Below are 21,508 nucleotides of genomic sequence, written 5' to 3' on the forward strand. Positions count from 1 at the left end.
GTTGAATTAAATGTTGACAACTTTTTTTTTAAAAATCGCTTGCACCTGCATGTACTTTACTCTTTTATTCTATTTGAATCCGTACTTAAAGGCCTCTAACAAACTGATTCACTGTCATTGATAGCCGATGACAAACAAGTTAAAGGTAAATGATTCAGTATTATTGCCAACATAAGTGGTGTGGTTGTCCACGCTGTTATGAAAATGATTCTATCAGCTAATGCACTCTAATAACGATCACTAACAATTTCACACAGAAAACACTTATAACAAATTCGGCAGTTGATTCTTTATAACAATTATTGTCATTAAAAATGAATATTCATTATAATGAAGAAAAATGTTATAAAATTTCATGTTTGAAGAACTACTTAGCCTAACTAGAGTTATACTAGTTGATTGCTAACCAACGTCGACTTACACCAGTGAGGTTAAAAAGTAGCAAATCAATTAGGACAAGAACAAATAATCAGAAACAACCTGAGTGTTTAATATTAGAAAAAAAACATCAATTAAAACAAGCTAGCTGGGTGCATTGACACAGTAAGAGTTCTAAGTTATTAATTCATTATCTACATAACGTAACCATCGGTGTATTTCCCTTGTTCCGTTGATTGATACCGTATGATGATGTCAGTTTTTCTGAACTTCGCCTTCTTGAATTATCTGTGATTCAAAATTTTGCATCGCTAAATTTTACAATAATATTTATATAAATTGCATGCCGATTTAATCAAATCTTAATATAATGCCAGCGTTAGATGATATATTAAAAATTCAGGTAAACTGGTTATACACTAATGTGATGTGTTATTTGACGATATTCTTGTTTGAACCGTTTAATAGTCTATATTTTGAGATGAACGGACGATGGCATTGTTCATTAATTCGTAAGTTAGATTGGCACTCTGACGTCATCGTTAGTTAAACATCAGCAAATGACTATCACATTAAATTGTTTCACGCATCAAACTGGTATTAAGGAAGAGGAGGAGGAGATGGAGGAGAAGGGGAGATGATCTTTTTTTTTATCTGAGAGTTGGAATGAGTTCAAGACATAAAAATCAATGTAACTGATTTTATTGAATTTCATTTTAAATAATGATCATAACTTGATAAAACGTCACATCAACAGCAAATGATTCAAAGAGCATCATCTTATGACAATGCTAAATGTTTATTTACTACTTTATGTATGTGAAGGTTACCTATTTTTTTCCATTATTTAACATATCATCTTCCTTGTTTTTGTCTTGATAAATGTATATTTAAAACATACACGTATTCTTTAATTGAATTTTTGGTACACCTTTGATATTTAGATAAAGCGTATTTGTATGACTGTGAATATTGATTTGAAACACGGAAATATACCTTGAATATTGTCCCATTGACCGTAAAACTTCCTTTAAAAAGATGGATTCAAATTTGAATGTTATATTATCATTTCTACATTTATTTGTGTATGTTTGTTCAATGGAGCAAAATCATACGGGTAAGTTCTTCTAAAACTTTTTAAATGTTTTGTATATGTAAAACTATTTAATTATTCCTTTATACGATATTTGAAGCTGTGTAGCTATATTTTAATATCAAACTCAATTTATACAATTATACATTAATTTTGTAAAATCTGTACGTGTTGTGCTAATTTAGTTTATATACATGTATTATTGTCAAATTATGGAACATCATTTATTATACGTTTTCTTAATTTTTTGTATGAAAATTATATTTCATTATCAATCTTAAAATTTCTGGTAATGGTATATGTTTCCGTTTTTTGTAGTCGATCACACATTTGAGATACCACAAAATTGATTTCAACATTGTTCAATTGCATATTGATAAAATGATGTACTTCTTTTAACTGTATACTCTCTTCATGATTTTATTGAATATTTCTTTTTTTTTTAAGTTTTTTTTTCATTTTTAAATTTTATCATGTGTTATTGGTTTTTTTTTCAAGGAGTTGATGTTTTATAGCTTAATTTTGTCAGATTATCGTTGCTTAATTGTGATTCTAGATGTCAATAAAAAGATATGGAATATTGAAAATATGAGATTGTACATGTCACTGGAATGTGTTTTCCCCTATATTAGAAACTAGAGACAGATGAAGCATTTTATTATAGTTGGCACTGATACCTCAGTTTATACAAATTCCAATTAATAAGCCATATAAACATGCTAAAGGAGTTCAACCGATATAGTCCAAAAGCAAATAGAAGAAAGGCAACACAAACTTTTGTAAAATGTCTTGAAATTTTTTAGAGCGATTATGCTCATTATCATAATGATAATTCAGAAATAATCCATTTGAAATCCTTAAAACCTAATCAATTTTCACCTCTAGCTGTATCATATATATGGTACTAGGTAGATATCCAGTGCACGTTGATACTTAATTAAAGACAGAACCATACAGTCAGGATTCTACTTTGTCTTACGCCAGTTCATTTTCACAATCGTAGAAATGGTAGCCATTGTAGGGATGACGCGCTGCCAATTTTGCTCTCGGAAACCGATAAATTTATCTACATTGCACCATTTCGATCCTTATATGTCAGTTGTATTTTAAAAGACAAATGTATCAACTAGCTAATGAGCATCAGTTAATGATCTTGTCTGCATTGATTCAACTTAAAACTATTGTCTGATCGGTTGTCAGGTGGGATTTTCGAAAATACATAAACATTTAAAAAAATTCTAATTAAATATTTCGTGGAAGGGCAGACTAGATTTTCGTAGTGGTTGAAGACTATAAACCCTGGTTATCACACACACAAAAAATTTAATTTTTCGAAGATATGCATTTTCATCATCCAACTTGAAAGACTGTCGTCAAGAACTTTCAGTAAAAAAAAATAGCTATTCGAACACACCTAATCTGTTTTTGTGATTCGTTAGATAGGAATTCCACTTGACCCATATATTTTACCTTTTAGTACCGTGATTTTTTTTTATGTTATAAAGTCAACCTGTAGCTTTGATATATAAAAATTATAGAATCTGAAGCGAAACGATGTATGAAATATTCTTGCTTTGTACGATACCAAGACAAAATATTCAACTCAAACACGCCCTAACATAAAAAGGTGCACTCGATTCTCTCTTTTCGATACAATTGTTACCCATTTTTTGGAATTTTTTCTTGAGTCACATAATGGAAGGGCAGACACGAAAATTACTAAACTGATAGATTGATATGTTTTCCGTCCGTGGTAAAAAAAAAATTAAATCGGAGGTTATGCATTTTCTACATCCAATTTGAAAGATACCCATGTCGTCGACTTGATATCTAATTGTTTTGCTTAACTATGTACTAGATAAATTGAAAACTAATGCAAATGGTGTTTTTAAAATGAAACACTTCGTAATTGAGAAGAAAATTGTAATTTTGTTTGCTTCTATTAGCTTTTAAATTTTTTGTCACTATGGTAAACATTTCAATAAGCATTTATAGCCTTCTCTAACAAAGAGCTTCGATTCATTTGTTCTATTTCAACCGGGTTTCCGACTGCATAATGCTGGAGATTGTAATCTGTTTTTTATGTTATCTTTTATCGCATATATACTGAATATCTTTTGATAAATAGAGGCGAAATCTACCGTAGAGACGATCAACCCCAAAAGTCAAAAATAATCTAACAGTGGTTGTTAAAGTAAGTGCAGAAGTGTCTTTCAATATGTTATATAAACAAAACAAAAAACACTCAGAAGAAAAAAATCAAGGATTAAAAAACAATCAGAATAAAAACTATTGTTCTCTTAAGGGAGAAGTGAAGGAACTTTTAATCAAATCAAATGCACTTGTTTTTTCATGGAAAAGTGATAGAACTTATTTATAAGGGAAAAGTGTGTATGAAATGTGGTTGATGATTTACCTGCATTTGTCTCATTAGCAAGCTAGTTAAAGCATCAAACAAAACGCAGAGAGACAGGTTAAAATGTACTAAGTCGTTATAACTGAAACAGACTACCCAAATGAATTTATATCTATTACATTACTTTTGTAGGTTTTTCAGAAGAAACCTTTGTAAGCAACTCAAGTAAAATTAGCTGTGCAGGCAATACAAAAATTACAATAGTCGATCTAAATGTGGAACAATATCCGACAACATGCTCAGAATATAAGCACTGTAATCTGACAGAAGAAGAGACAAATGCCATTAAAAAGCGTTGTAATAAAAAACCATCTTGCACTATCTCAAAGATTATTCCAGAGTCATGCCTGTTCAATAATTATGGACACGTGTCTGTTTCTTATTCATGCACAAGTAAATATTGTAATATATTAATTAAGATTCGGCCAATAAAGAAATCAAACAAAATTAGATGCAAAGAAAACCTCAGTGTTCAATTTTGTTTAAATAAGCTTTAAAATTGAGTGATAGATATAATTTAGTCTGGTCAATTGTAAAAAGTACACTCGAATCAAAAATATAAGCATAGGTGTGCACCACATTTAGAGTGTTAATATTATACGTGTATATTTATTTGTCAGCCTTTTAACTGATTTTTCAAATGCATGTTTAATGTAAGTGCGCATTACATTGATCATGAGATCATAATTTGCAAAGTCAAGATACAAGATATGGAAAAAAAGAATGCTTAATATATGTAAATGTAGTTATTTTTTTACATGTTTAACTACATGTTATGGAATTATATTTTAAATCTCTTACAGGAACTGTTAACGGTAGTTGTACTTTCGAAGATGATCTGTGCGGTTGGTCGGTCATTTGTAATGGAACTTACCAGTGGATACGCGGACGCAGAAAATCTCCTGGAAACTCTACAGGACCAGAAAGAAATACAACTGCGTCTGGTAAATAGCAATTTAATAAAATGTACCACTACATGAATTATAATCATATTTTTTTTTTTATTTCATGAGTTTGATCAGTTTTTTAAAACTATGTTAACGTGAAAAATTCGAAGTTTTCAAGACAAATAATAGTAATCTAGGGTTGATTCGAGAATAGATATAATGACAGTGTATGTACAATTTATATTTGTTATCAATATGATACGTTTCATTTAATTTAATCCAATAAGACATTGCATCGTGTTTAAGAATTTACTTGAACAATAAAAACAGAATTACACCACCATCGATAAAGAAGTGTTAGCATTCAAAACTAATAAGTTGATATCAATTGACAACGCGTACGCCGCGGAAGAAAAAAACACTACAGAATAGTAATAACAACATAAGTTCACAATAAACTAAGATAGAAGACTAACGAGAGGCCCTGCCTGATTATTACTTTGTAGAATTGAAAAGATACCAATTTTGAAGTTTAAATCAACTCTTCTGTCCAAGTGTTTTATTCTCAACCGACCGTGATTGTCAATTTCTAGATTAAAGAGAAGATATGAATCAGACTTAACTGTTGCTTTTTTATTACAAAGCGTGAAATGCTTTTTTGTTTTGTCATTGAATTTTATCATTTGATAAGAGACTTTCTGTTGTGAACTTTCCTTGGAGTTCAGTATTTTTGTAATTTTACTTTTTTTATTCAACATAGTCACCTTGAATACATCATATATAAAGCGGAACTTAAAGTTAAGGATGATCCTACATTATTCTCTACATAATATCATGTATAGTTTACACGTACCCAAACAAAATCAATTGATGGTATTAGGTGGAAGGGTTGGTAGATTGAATGATTGGTGTTTGCTCTAAAAATGCATAAAAAGCACAAAAAGGCTATATTGCGGCGATAAGGGTTCACAGATTCTGCCCCTATAGTTGTATCCCTCGTATTACTTATGGTTGGAACAGTAATAAGTCTGATCTAGTCACAATGTAAGAAAAAAAATACGATATTATATTTCCGTAAAGGAAATCTTTGTGCCAACTGTAGCAGAAATATTCATTATAGCCATGTAACTCATGATAACGTCCGTAAAAAAAATCCCTCGACATTCAGTAAAGTATTATTTAAAATATCATATACGTATTTAGACGTTCACTTGCAATTATACACAGTTCAAATGATACAGGGGAAACTTTAAAACCTTCTTGTAGGTTGAATTTCTGTAAATATCGACAATAGAATTTTCCATATGAGCTCCTTTTACTGCTAAAACTGTACCCCTTTTACTATGAAGTTTTGAAAAATATTATATCCTAGGATATAAAGTTCATATGCACTACTTTTTTTTCAAAGATCAAATTATGCCCTGTGCGGCATATTTTCAACGTTTATATGCCCCGAACTTCCAAGAGTTTAAACTAACACTAAATGTATTACTAACCCCTACCTTGACTGAAGGGTTAACACAGATTTCAATATAAACAGTATGCACATGGATATTGACTGGTAAAATTCCCAAGTTAAGGCTCCATGAGATCAAACATAGAGTTCTTCACTGGGAACCAGTACGTAAACAAAATTAATTATCTATGAATTTTCTATATCTACCCAAAGCAGGCGTGGTTTGAGAAACAGCTGTATTTACAAAGTACAACCTGTAGTATGTTTACTTTTGCATCCCTATCATTGTATACTAACAAATATTTAGTAGGTGATGGATACTATGTATACACTATGTCCACAAATGGATCGCAACCAAATGAGGAAACTGATTTGCTGTCTGGTTTGATTATACCGAATCCAAAGCAGTGTTTGACGTTCTGGTATCACATGTATGGGGAACACATCAACACATTGAAAGTATTTATGCTGAATGATAATCGTACTGTTGAACTGTGGAGAGAATCAGCCAATCAAGGAAACAAATGGTATTTCCAGTCACTGTCGTTGAATGATACAGGGCCATATCGAATTATGTTTAAAGCCATTCGTGGAAACGGAAGTAAAAGTGAAATCTCTATTGAAGATATCTTCATCACCAACACCGATTGTAAGAAAGGTATGACACGTAATTATCTTTTAAAACAAACATAAACTTTCATTTATTTTGTCAATACGACATTCCGGCAAACTGATCACTAGTTCTTCATTTCTATTTTCATGTTTCATAGTTCAATTGTAACAAAATATGTTGATTAAATTCCCAAATGTGAAACAAACTTGCAGTGTTTGGTTCCATCTTTATGGAGTAAAGTATTGTGGATTATTTCTTTGAGACGGGTAATACTTTTTCATGTGGAAGAGGGAGGTAAAAGGTTTACATAGTCGATGGATTGGTGAAATTGATTTCAGATAATGAACAAGACTTTAAATTTATCAGAGTTTTTTTAGTTCTAAAGGAATTCACATATGGTTAATGCTATTAGGTGAGTAAACAGAGTCGCAGTTTTTTATATAACCCGTCTATGTAGACAAAATATTGACTTATTTCACGGACAATTCCATAGTAGAATATGAAGATGATCTGGCAAAGTACAGTTGATTGTACAGAATTTCGTAAAGTTAAGTTGATCTCTTGCATCACTGAAGAGACATTTGATTTGGTGTGCTAGTAATACATTTTCGAAATCATTTTAGATTTAGAAATGTTTCACTGTTATGCATACCTCTGATTCCTTTTCCCCAGAATGGCTTTACGTTTTGTTCTGTTCAAAATACCGGCTCTCAAATGTCTGTATACGTTGTTCGATTTTCATATTTGTTTACCTCTAGCTTTACTGACGAAACATAAATCTGCACCTAGAACTGTACAATTGTTACCGTTAATGTTGTAACTTCCCTATGATCATGTTGTTATAGTTTCTGCCATTGATTGCAACTTTGAAAAGGGAACTTGCAATTGGAATGTAGAGCAGAAATCTGACTATATGTGGACTGTTATTTCTGGCGAAACTCATTTCAATGATACAGGACCTGTAGTTGATCATCCATACGGAATTTGTAAGTTGCTTATAAGATTTACTTATATTATATAATAATTAAGATAACAATATGATCCTTCCGGAACTGTCTTCATTTGCCTGAACATGAACGCTAGAATACAAAAATTTAAAACCCTGACATTAATTCATCAATAGCCGACATTCAGATTTACCTGGATGGACATAAATGAATAGGTACGTCAAACTAACGTAAACATTTTAAAGTGAGTTGTGTTGTATATCTGTGGTGTATGTTTACAAGTTTGATTGCTTAGAACCAATTCATGTCATGTCAATTAATTGTGTGTTTTAGGTTACTCATCCATTTGTGTTATAAAAAGGGGCGACAGATACCAAAGAGACATTCAAATTCATTTATCGAAAATCATTTCAGTACTATAGCGCTGACATCAGAGGTACTGTACCCTCGTAGACTAAACGCTAGAAAATGGTGTAAATCATGCAGATTTAATATGTTTGAAATACTTTTCTCAGTAATTTTTAATAGATAATAAAACCAAAACCATTGTAGTCAGTTTATAAACATTACACTGTACAGTGGTGGTTACCCTTAGGATAAAGCCTCTCAGGGAACTCCTTCCTTTGTCACGCCACTGTTGTTAATAAACATACACTGAAATATCAGGTTTTTAATTGTTTCTTTTTAAATTGCTAAATCAAGTTGTTTTATCCAACAGATGATGGAAATTACATCTACCTCAACGCTTCAAACATCGAACCATGGCGGAAATCAAATTTTACAAGTGTGACTGTGTTTTCGGAAGGTGATGCCTGTTTTACTTTCTGGTTTCGTATGTATGGAAGCGAAAATGGAACGTTAAATGTTTACCTTGTATCGGAGAATTTGACAGAAAAGCTGTGGTCAAGATCAGGAAATGAACCAGACTTATGGCAGTTAGCATTCGTTGATATTTCAATGTTAGATCCTCACAACATAACGTTAGAAGGGGTTCGAGGTTCAACGAAAAGAAGTGATATAGCAGTAGATGACATTTCACTGCTGCCCGGATCGTGTAATAGAAGAGGTATTTTTACTTTATATATTTTTAAGTTTGGTTACGGTCACACTCGTGAAATTGGTTAGATTATAACTGTTAATTTCGACGTTTTTACATAATGTTGTGAATCCAGTTTTGAAACAAATTTCAAGAAAAAAGAAAAAAACAAAGTATTTAAAAAGAAAGATTTTCTCCATGTCTATATTTTGACATTAAACGGTTTTTACCGAGTGTCAAAACATTTCACAACCCAGACAAAATGGTGCTACCGTATGCGCAAAACAATGATATTTATCAAAAGATGTTTGTATATCATCTTTTTGGGGTATTGTTTGTTTAAAGTTGACCATGTGATGTGTATAAAAGTGTGAATTCCGATAAAAAGCTTGATTATTATCATCTATTTTGGTACTAAGATACATATTTTTATGGAATCGATTGTTTGCTTTTTTTTATTTTTTGTATTGTACATAATGAAATTTACAATTGAAAGAAATCTTTTACATGTTTTACTTTGTTATAACTTAGTAACTACAAATGTATATAGCTATATTTGACGCTGTTTGAGGTTTTGCATTGCCCAACTCTTCACTTTACTATCAATGCTCTATTAAACTATCGAGAACATTTAACATTTAGCTTTCTTCTTGGACTGTAACTTTGAAGTCGAATGTAGTTGGTTGGCAAGTTCTAACAATAGGACATACATTTGGAAAACAAATACAAAAGGAGACAGTACAATTGGACCGATAACTGATCACACCTTTGGAACTGGTAAGGGTTTACATTATAATTTTCAAACTACATATCATAAGTTTTCATGTTTTTGTTGTTTGCTAATTTAAATCTCTTAAAGTTTTAAGTGAAGTGAAGACTTCCAATAATCTTTAGCGTTGGCTTTAATCAACTGTATTTGAAACAAAGTTATGACGTAAATTGGTATTGATCCAATGAAACTCGTCCTGATTGGTATTTTGAATAATACATAAACCTATAAATATTTTAACAACCCTTATAAAGTCTGATTTCAAGAATATTCATAAATGATATGTATTCACAATGTATTCTCTCTAACGTCAACGTCAATGATCTGATGATGATGATAGTTTACTGTATAGTTTTTGATATATCAAATTCTAAAATTACTCTTCATACAGAGAGGAAAGAGGTCAATCCCCTTATATTTATTGTCGACAGAGCATAAATGTAAAAGTTGGGAAATTCGATAGGACTGCTATCAATACATTGAGATCACCATATGGCTTTTTCATTATCAACTCGAGACATCTTTTTGATGAATTATATTTGGGGGTAAATACGGTCTTTATCATTGAAAAACCTATATAAATTTACTTTCTCAAATACCTAAAGTAGACGTTTTCATTTAACATGATACAGTGAACATGTTTAGGGATATAATAAAGCATTTGCAACCGTAATTTACTGCGATGACTGGATATCATACTGTTAAGGGTCATATTGTTCACTTGGTCGTTAATTCATGCGAGTCATTAAATTTTATTTATCACTGCGTTAGATTTATTCAGTCCATTATCATGTTGTTCATCTTGTCAGAAGATTTAATTAGTCGTTTAAAATTGTCATGGTATCGTTATATTTAATCGACCTCGTTGAGATTGATTCAATTTTAATCAGTTGAATAACCTAATTATAAGGTGGCTGTCAATGATTTGTTTCAACCACCTGTGGTTAGAAGAGAAAAATATTTTCGCTTTGTTTTACCTCCTTCAACAACCATTGGCTACGGACGTTTATTCGTATACAAAAGTTAATCCTGTATCTATGCTGAGTTTATTTACATTTAAAATGAGATTGTTTTTACATACATCAATAGTTGTATCCGCCCCTTATATCAACTAGGGACACAGGTTCAAGCACTACTAGAACTTTATAATACATCACTTTAAAATTGCACGACTCATCAGATTGGCATTACGCACGAAAAAATTACTTACATAAAAACAATCAATATCCCTGTAAAAGAACAACTCACAATTACTGAAAACTAGTAGCCAGTAAGAATTATTAAATAAATCATGTTAGCATAGACTTGATACACCAAGCTTATAAAGTTGCAGATGCCCTCGATTCCAAAATTAATTTTCTAGGATTGGTATTTCAACTATCAAGGGTCAGTGGATCTACCTTGTGCACTCCGGCTTCTTCACCAGTAAAAACTGACCACCAAGAAATAGCAGTCTTGAATGTACCGTTAAACAGCAATCAACAAATTTATATAATATTCATATGTTTGTCCAGTGTCGAAGACATCATTTTGCCTATCTAATGCCTGCTTATATTTCCTGTCATATTGTTAATATGTCATGAAAATCTGTTCCATATTTCCACGTGATTATATATAGATATACGTTTTAGGAAGATGTGGTATTATACATCTTATCGAAACTTACAATTACGCTTATTATTGTCGCTTTGTTCTTCATTACATATATAGGTACGGAGTGAGTAAACAAAGTCAGATGATGTCAGTGAATTATTATTTTAATCTCAATTTTCATTCTATTTATTTCTTCTTTTTTATTTTTTGTTCCAAAAGTTGATGGTCATTACATTTACCTTCAAGTTAAAGGTCCAGTAAATTCGGATATGAAGTCTAAATTTACAAGTATCATTATCAAACCTGATGGTGATATTTGTTTAACTTTCTGGTATCATATGTATAAAATAGACCCAGATACATTAAGAGTTTACACTGAATCAGGAAACACAACTCAGCTGCGTTGGTCACAGAACGAAACTACATCAAACCACTGGAAATTTGCTAATTTAACCATTTCTGAATCAGAACCATACAGAATTATATTTGAAGGGGTACGAGCGAATGGTTTTTGGAGTGTTATAGCATTAGATGATATTTCACTACTTGAGCGTTCGTGTTCAGGTAAGAAAACCAATCTTAAGGATATTGTAGGATCTGCATGTGTTTTGATTGTCACAAGGAAGCCCGAAAGGTCTTGCTGAAGTTTCACGAATTGCATAACAACTTGTAGACCAATATTGCGATGTTGTTAAACATTATACACTGCACTAGGTTCGTTCCTAGGATCGGTATAGCATAACCACAATAAACATGATATTTGACTTGCCATCATGACAACACGTTACCGCTTTTGACAATATATGATAGCATATCATAAATTCAACACTGCAACATTGATCTTCCACGTCATTAAGTAGTTTCTGAAATAATGTCATCAAAAATTAATATTGGGGTACTTTCCTCAATTATAAAAATATTCATTATCTAATCACATTTACATAAAATACATGTAAATGATATCTGTCATGTGTTTTACACTGTAGCATATCTGTGTTATGTGTAATTGCAAACAAGTTCACCTTGTCCTGGCAAAATTATCTCTTCCTGTTTTGTTTCATCACACACTGCGACTATAACTAATCTATTTAACTACATATTTAATGGCCTCAACTTGTTTTACTTGAGATCGAGTAATTTTAGCGGCTATCTGTGTTAATCCTTGATTTTCATAGGACTGCAGCTTTGCAATGAATTTTTTAAATATCTTCTCGAAAAAGAAAAAAAATGTTCATGTAAGCTGAATGATGATCATGATGATATAACTTAAACTATAAGAGAGAAAGATCTAAGAAACAAGGAAAGAAGGTCAGGATCATGATCTTACGTATTACTTTTCCTTATCGCTACTTGTTTAAAGCCGTATAGGTCATCTACAAAACACAATGATGAGTGAAACGATTTATGGCTTAATAAGTAAAATGGACACAACGGCAATTCATTGGAGATTTCTCCCCTTTAATGTTTAAAAATGCAATAAAATAACTGATTGTTTATATAATGTCTTTATCATATGCAATGAACAGAAATGATTTAGTTACCTGTTATTTGAGTTCCGTTGAAATTGAAGTTCAAAGAATAATTTTAGATTAGAATCACCTCAGCTCTATCAGCATCTTTGCAATAATTACAAGTGTGGGGTTTTTTAGTGCATTTAATTGCCCAAAATTTGACCTGTATGAAGTCAACCGGAAGTGATTTTTTTTTTTTTTTGTTAAGTAAAGCACGAATTTAAAGTTAAAGTTCCTAGAAAGGAATATATTTGTAATCAATGCCGTGTAGGAGAGAAGTCCAATCAGCAATTCTACCGAGATGGGTAAATCCCGAGCTAAATCCGAATGGATGAATATTTTTTTCAGTCGTGCATTAATCTACAATAGCAGCGTTGCTAGGGTAGCACAAAAAGAGTGAAGTTACGGATCGTTTGAAAACTGAAGTACAATTTGGTAAATCGGAAGTAGCAACGTTAAAAACTTATTTGTTCAAAAGTATACAAAAAACAGACATAATTGGAACATAAGGATGTACGCAATATTTCCCGCCTTGCGTTTACCTTTGGCAACTGATGAAATCCTTTGTTTCTTCAAAAAGCACAATAAAATAGATATTTTATTAAAATTATTGTTAAAATGCAAGGTCAATTATTTAATTGTAAGGTTTGGTATTTGTAGGTTTGATTAGAACTTCCCAGGAATGTCTCAACATTGATGAATCTATATCGCTTCATGAATGTTCAAAACATTATCTACAATTTAATGACACATCTTTAGTATTTGATCCAGAAGTTGACGACTGTTCGACCATATACCAAGCTGTCCAAACATCAGTTACAACTGTATGTAATGATGTGAACAATTCAGACATTTGCACCTTTGATCTTTCAGAACAAATTATGGAAGACGAAAGATGTTTTCAATCAAACTATCTTTCGGTCGAGTACACATGTGAAGGTATTTTTTCAAAGCCAATAGAATTATAATTGTTTTGATATGTATAAGGAGAATATATCAAAGTTAAAATAAATGAACGATATCTCGTTGTTCGACTCCAACATTAGTTTACTGGAATTTTTACATTTCTATCTGAAAGTGTATGGTTCTCCCCAGAAACTCAGCCTCCCACCACCAATATAAACTGGCTAACACAAAAAAAAAACAAGTTGTAGGAAGGTAGCGTCAAATACCAACTTATCAATCGTTCACCGATTTCTTAAAAAAACATATAGTTATTATCAGTTATAGGACAACTGTTTTCAGGTATATATACAATAATACGTGTTCGTCAGACCAGATTTGTTGAACCTTGACCTGGTTCAAGAACAAAGAAACAACGTTACATTGCATGGTTTACCCCTGGTGCAGATATTGTGAGCAATAGTTCAATTATATTTTGTTAAATTATGAGGGAGTTGTTCGTCTTTTTTATGGTGAAACGTTTATCTTGCGTGATAAAGAACGTTTACGAGAACCATTTGCAAAAGGTCAATTATATTTGATGTATCAAATGAGTGAAAGTTAAATTTGGATTATGGAATGATTGGAAGGCATGCATTGTACATGATCGTGTTACGTTGTCCTAATTTCCATAGGGAATTGCATGTATTGATAATGTAAAGTTTATGTAGTGTGTGTAATAAAACTCTATTATCAACGATTTTGAACGTATATTACAAAAGGGACGCGAGGCATCTGCATGATGTGTGCGTATGCACATCTAGTTTTCATATATTTGTTATTAGTTTTGTAGGGATTTGCTTTACTTTTAGTTTTGCTCAATCTTTGGTTTTCTGTATTGTTGTTTGTCTGTTTTATTTTTTTTAACAATGGCGGTGTTTGGTTCTTTTAACTTATAAGTTTGAATGTCCTTCTTCTACCTTTCGCATTTCTTTTAATTAAATAATCATACACTTTTAGTGTTTTTGCTTTCTGTTTTCCAGCTGAGGTACCTTCTACCAGTGAAAGTTCAAGTGAAGGTAAAGAAAGTTACAAAAAAGGGCGTGATCTCTTGAATAACAAAATTCAGGGTCGGCTTGAGATAACCTTTAAGACAAAACAGATGTCATCAGTTTTCCAGTTGGGAACTTCCCATCTCTAAACTGCAAAATCAAAGCATCCCTTGCACTTTAATTTTTAAATATATATATATAGATTCTGCCACTGCAGTGTGATACGATATGTATCCAATCGGGAAAGTCAAGTGTCGAGAGTGGATAAATATCGTATTGCACGAGATTTGGTGGTGGAATCTGTTTCTCTAATGATTTGTAGAAGAGATGAACGACCTGAAAAAAGATGGGTTCTTTCTCGATCTACGTGACAACACCAGGCGTGGTCACCTTTTTTCATGATGTCACAATAGGAAAGTCAGAGGAAAGCAAGAACATTCGACGTCACAATCAGATGTTAACCAATGAAGGACTGGGATCGAATGAACCACACATTGATTAAATTTCTTTATACAATGGGTGCAGAAAGGGATAAATTAACGAAGAATTAGAGAAACATTTTTATAGACCATGAGGGTTACAATTGTGTACGCCATGCACGTTTTCGATCTACAAACGACGCGTTTAAATCAAAAAAGGAAACAAAGAACAAATGAAGAACAAAATTCCGAAAGGTTTTTCCAAAAAAAGTTCGTGTGGTCTTATCTTGCGAATGAGTTATTACTATGACCATGTCAAAATGATCAACGATATTTCATGTCACCACATACGTGCTGATTATTTGGGTGATCAAACGCGTAACGATAGTGTATCTTGAAAACAAAACCAATAGAATTTGATATAAGATGATAGTTATTCCTTCCATCTTCATTTATATTGCATGTACTACAACAATTGTTACGTTCAGTCTTCTAACGAAATTAAAACCCGATGAACCTTAAAACTGCTTTACATATGGTTAGTATCAATCAACAAGTACAATAATCAGAATTAAGATGTTTTCATATTTTATCGCAGTTTGTATTATTATACCTAACGTTAAAATGTCATATTTTGATTGACTAATGCGAGGGTGTTAATTTACTTTCCATTTCTAAGTAGCAACATTCCAGCATACGGGGTATATATATCCAATTGATCCGATATATGCTTGCATTTCCTATCATGATTTTCTTGATGGAGGATTGTTGCTCACAAGGAATCTATTAAACCAAGTGTTCTAAAAGGTGAAGTTGAAATCATCCCTTCGTAAATTTTACGGACGCCATCATGAGTTGGTTGACCGTTATGGAATAACCGTTTCACAAATGATATCGGATATGTTCCTAACGTCGTAAATACACTCTCCTTTCCTTTCATGAATGTGACCTACCGAATTAGACTATTTACCGGATTCGTTATAACATAAGCAACACGACGGGTGCCACATTTGGAGCGGATTCTGCTTACCCTTCCGGAGCACCTGAGACCCCCCCCCCCCCCTAGATTTTGGTGGGTTTCGTTTTGCTCATTCTTTAGTTTTCTATGTAATGTCATGTGTTCTATTGTTTGTCTGTTTGTCTTTTTCATTTTCAGCCAGGCGTTGTCAGTTTATTTTCGATTTATGAGTTTGAATGTCCCTCTGGTATCTATTGATTGTCACCCTCTCTTCCAGACCAATCAAAAATATTTAATTGAAAGGACAATGCATTCTACTGCAACAATGCTTAAATTTTTGGTTTGGCTCAGATTCTAGATCAAAACAATAAAATAAAAACATCTTAATTCGCTTCTGTGGATTTTTCTAATACCCGACACGTTAACGTTGCTATGTACGTGACGTCATAGAAAATACTTAGAATTATTCTGTAAGAGACAATAATGATAGGACATGCAGGATAATAGATTAAATAACACATAACATAGCTAAGACGGTGATAGAGCAGATCGGTACCCCTCGAAAAAGCATTGTCAACCTTGGCGTCGCTGCGGTTGACAATATTTTATCGGGGTAACTTTCTGCTCTATCACCCTTTCAGATATGTGTTATTTATATAATGTCCTACACACAACAAAAAAAAACCGTAACATGTACATGATGTAAGACTTCCGATTTTAATGTATTACAAATATATAGATATTCATCATTTTTTTATTCTCAGTTGTGGAAACTACTACAGTTGCATTAGATGCTACTTCAAGAGACGATTCAAGTGCAGGTAGGACTTACACGTAATACAAAAAGACTAAAATGATCCTCTTTTCATTAAAAGGTCACAAAAAGCAATCATCTATTAATAAAAAAACGTAAACATAAAGTGAAATACCTGCTAGTAAGATATGGTGTAATCAATACAAGAGAACACACAATTGAAAAGTAAAATTACAAATATACTGAACTCCCAGGAAAGGAGTAGATCCGGTAAGACCCCTTTTTTGCTCCAATATATAGCAGTTTTACAAAATGGTTAAAATGTTAACTTTTAGTTATTTATTGGAAAGTAGAGTGCTTCTGTTATATAAATATGGACTGGTTTTTTTACAATAAATTGCACATATATCGGGTACAAACATCATTCAGTCATGGTAAATTACTGAAATCTTCACAACTTTAGCATTTTAGTTAAATTTAAGACGTTTTCCGTCTTAAATGAAAGTGGCCGCATTTGTGTTCATTCTTAATATTGAAATGTAAGTTGTTTTTGATGATAATACATAACATATATAAAGGTTAAGGATGAACACGGATAGGACCACTTTCATTTTTGACAAAAAACATCTGAAAAGTGACATTGTTTGGCATATTTGATAGATTTGTCATATTTCAGCTTGAATCTGAGCGTTTTTAGTTGGTAACTCAGTTAAAATCTTTCACATAAACTAATTGAATCAACTGAAATAGACACTATAAAGTTTAAAAAGTGTCAAAAATATTTCGTCAAATGAACCTGAAATTTGAGACCGAAATCGGCCCTTACCGGACCTACTCCTTTCAAATCAGAAATTCTCTTATGAACGTATCTGACCCAGGCTATTACTTAAAAATGCGGAGTATACATACAACTTTGGATTTCACTCTTATTATTTTAACTTCTTTTTAAAATTTACCAATAAAATAGATCATACCGCTAATAATGGATATTATCAAACCTGTAATTCAAGATAATTTATCCGTTTAAAAATAAATTCAAGAAAACGATAAACATATGAAAAATTGAACGATATTCACAAACATTCAACTTAACTTGAATGCTCTCCAATCGAAGAATAGCAATGTAATGATGAATAGCATTTCAAATATAATATGTTTAACATTAAACTGTTCATTTAAATTCGCAGGTACAACCATTCCTTTGCTGTATACTTCAGAAGCTATATCGCAAGGTATGCATTTCAAAATATAATTAATTTTCAAATTGTAAAAAGCTAAAATGTATATATTCATATATTTAATTAAACATTTCATTTAAAGCACATCGGACTTTTACGTCATGCAATCATTGTCATCACTTAGTGTTCGTCGTTCACTATCTGAAATTGTTAAATCAAATTCTACCAGACTTTTGTTAAATGATTCTTTAAAGAGTTTCCGGTATCTAAGACGTGGAGTAACAATATCCAATTAAAATTCACTCCTTACACCTACTTGCATGAAATATCGTTTGATAGCCATTAGTATTTACTTTCTGCTTTTATTTTCTGTCACTATGAACAAATGTCAAGGATACACAAAGTCCTCCTATAAAAAATGTCAGAATTGTTGCATATTTTTCATATTTATTACACACTTGAAAAATAAGGCAAATCTTAAACAAAGGTATATTGATAAAGGTCCTATCTTTTGTAACGACACTTATATATATTGAACGTAGTGAGTGGTTAAACTGAATGAAAACATCCAAGCTCCCACTCTTTTAAATCTCAATCCATTGTCTTCGTATATCTAAACTTACCTTGCTGTCATATCAAAACGTATAATTCATCAGAAGAATTTAATTTTTTTTCTAAAATAAAGATATTACATATCGTTTGATGGTTACAAAAGCTTTATTAATTCAGTATAAACAAAAGTTGCTGAAAGCAAACGGAAAAATGACAGTTCCTACTAAAAGACTGCATCCCTTTATAAGCGGTGATATCGTTTGTTGCAGTTGATCGAAGATTTCACACATACATTTCAAAAACAATGCGAGAAAACAAACATTTTGCATTTTCTGCACGAGGTCCTATCCTAAAACCGTGAAGAAAAATAGTATTATTAATCAAAACTTCGATTTATATTTCCAAAAACTATATATATATATATCTGAAATTTAGTAAGAACTGTATAATTGTAACCTCTATCTAAGAAATAATTGACGCAAGCTATACTTTATGTCAGTTTTAACATAGGTACGCATTATATTTGTGATTATTTTTACCGCAGCAATAGTGAGGGCTATAAAACACGAATGTAATGCCAACCAATGTTAAAACTACAATAAAGTATAGCTTGAATAATTATTTCGATTATGATTAGGACAATTAAGATAATTTCTATTTCCAATGTGTAAAGTTGAAGGGCGTTTGTGTAGGCTCTTCCATGAACCTCCCTTTTTGTTTGTAAACGAGCAAACGACTGACAACGGTATTTTTCAGAGGGAGGAGTTTTGAACAGCCGGCATGAAAGGTTTTCGTATCTAGGTCAAATATGTCAATTTCGAATTCCAACACATTATTGTCATAATACATGAATAAGTAACGACATGGACATCATTTAAGACTTTGGAAGTGTTTTAGGTTCAAGACATAAATTAAATTACCTTTCCGGAGCACCTGAAATCACCCCTGGGGTTCTTGTTGCTTATTCTTTAGTTTTCTGTGTTGTGTCATGTGTACTATTGTTGGTCTGTTTGTCTTTTTCATTTTTAGCCATGGCGTTGTCAGTTTATTTTCGATTTATGAGTTTGATTGGTTCTCTGGTATCTTTCGGCCCTCTGTTCTTTAATAAAATTCCTTATTCTACAGTAGTCAGTATACGCATGTGCTAACGAATTTTATTGGATTTAAATTCGGGTTTATTCACAAAGCGAAAGAAGCACGTCATATTAGAATCGTCAGTAAAATATGAAAATAATAAAATTACAAAAATACAGAACTCCGAGGTAAATTCGAAACGGAAAGTCCCTAATCAAATGGAAACATCAAATTATAAATCATTTCAAACGAACGGACAACAACTGTCATATTCCTGACTAGGCACAGGAATTTTTGAATGTTGAAAACGGTGGATTCAACCTGGTTTTATAGCGCTAAATCTATCACTTTTATGACAGTCGCACCAAAATCCATTATATTTACAACGATGCATAAACAAAACAGACATTATAGGTAATATTGTTAAAAAGGGGTACAGCAGTCATCACTGTTTCACAATCTCAATTAGAACAAAAACAAATAAATATTAAACAAAGAAGCACAAGAAGCATCTATCAAATTTAGCAACCACATTCATTATATATGTATTTGAAATCAACTCATAAAGGATTGAACTATTTCAAGTCCTGTGACTGCATTCCAATCAACTCTAGTGTAGAGTCACGTGTGTGTCGTCATAATGCAAACGTCACACAGGAAGAAATATAAAATAATTTGTCGTTCAAAGTATTTAAATTATAATTTCACGTGGGGAATGGTGGTATACAGGGTCGAAGAATCAAAAGTTTTGTTCAGAAAAAGTCCAATATTCATCATTAACTAGAAGTTTTTTTAGAATTTGTAAGAATCCACATATAAATAATACCACTACGCGAGTAAAATAATTTTGAAAATTAACATCTCGAAAAGGCTTTTTCTGAGTCATGTGACATGCTCATTCGGCTTGGTGTCTTACTCGTTCCACTAGCAAATCATAAACATCTATAAAAAAATAAGAGAAAAAATGTATTATTTCAAAAAATTTATCATTTACAAATAAATCTTCCAAAGTAAGTACCTACAGAGGAGTGTCTCCAAATTGATAATTTGCATAATCAAAGACGTTAAAAACTTTATTCAACTGCTCTGCATTAACTTGTTATTTTTTTCCAGTTGTAGATACAACAGTGCATTTACCATCGACATCAGATGTCGTATCGCAAGGTATGATGCACAAAATATACACAATTTACAAAATTAATAAAGCAAAACATAAATTTTCAAAAACACCCTATTCATTTTTTGGGTTTACAGATTTCAAAATTATGATTAAATATATCTTGTTAATATTATTCAAGTTTGGATATGAAAGTAAACTTTAAACACAGCATTCCAATGAGATGTAGGCAGTATTGGTTCACGTGACATCAATTATAAAACGTAGTGATGAATTTGGTCGAACTTAACTTTCAATTTAGAAATAGGAGAGTCGTTAAATGTGAAGCTATTTCATTCAATATAATTGTACATTACGTTTATCACAAAATAATAATTTATATATACATATAACAATTATATCTCGAGATATAATAGTGTTACCATTTTGTTTTTAAATATATACAATTTCAAATGTCTTAAAAGCAGAATCGTTTGGACAAGTTACACAAACAAAAAACAAAACTAATGTTGATTAATAATGTTATTAGAGCTTACAATTTTATTGTCTAATTCTTTTTTTACCAATATATTATACCCTGTTATCAATTTACTTCCCTAGTTCAGCATTCTAATGAAGGGTCCCTTTATTCTTTACCAAAAATCCAGAGATACTCTCTGGTATTAATTCTTGTATTAAATAACATCTATACTCTCAGTTTGCGGTCATACGCTATGTGTTGCTTCCATACGGCATGAGTTGTTTATATGTCATACGTTGCCTTTATAGGGCATGGGTTATTCTTTTTAAATGAGAGTATACTAAAAAGTCCAATAATAAGTCG

At 31.7% G+C, this 21,508-nt stretch overlaps 1 protein-coding gene across 1 annotated transcript; it reads left to right on the forward strand.

Annotated features, from left to right (window-relative positions):
* The first annotated feature begins 1,416 nt into the window (after positions 1-1,416).
* On the forward strand, positions 1,417-20,877 carry LOC143046537 (MAM and LDL-receptor class A domain-containing protein 1-like). Its single transcript, XM_076219693.1, has 14 exons — positions 1,417-1,495; positions 4,020-4,280; positions 4,691-4,831; positions 6,538-6,888; positions 7,689-7,829; positions 8,509-8,856; positions 9,469-9,603; positions 11,408-11,752; positions 13,360-13,638; positions 14,625-14,660; positions 16,775-16,831; positions 17,952-17,996; positions 20,682-20,732; positions 20,867-20,877. Exons 1-14 carry the CDS (start codon positions 1,417-1,419, stop codon positions 20,875-20,877), a joined length of 2,280 nt encoding a protein of 759 aa, XP_076075808.1.
* Positions 20,878-21,508: the final 631 nt, after the last annotated feature.

Source organism: Mytilus galloprovincialis, chromosome 9, assembly GCF_965363235.1.
Source record: "Mytilus galloprovincialis chromosome 9, xbMytGall1.hap1.1, whole genome shotgun sequence".
Lineage (NCBI taxonomy): Eukaryota > Metazoa > Mollusca > Bivalvia > Mytilida > Mytilidae > Mytilus > Mytilus galloprovincialis.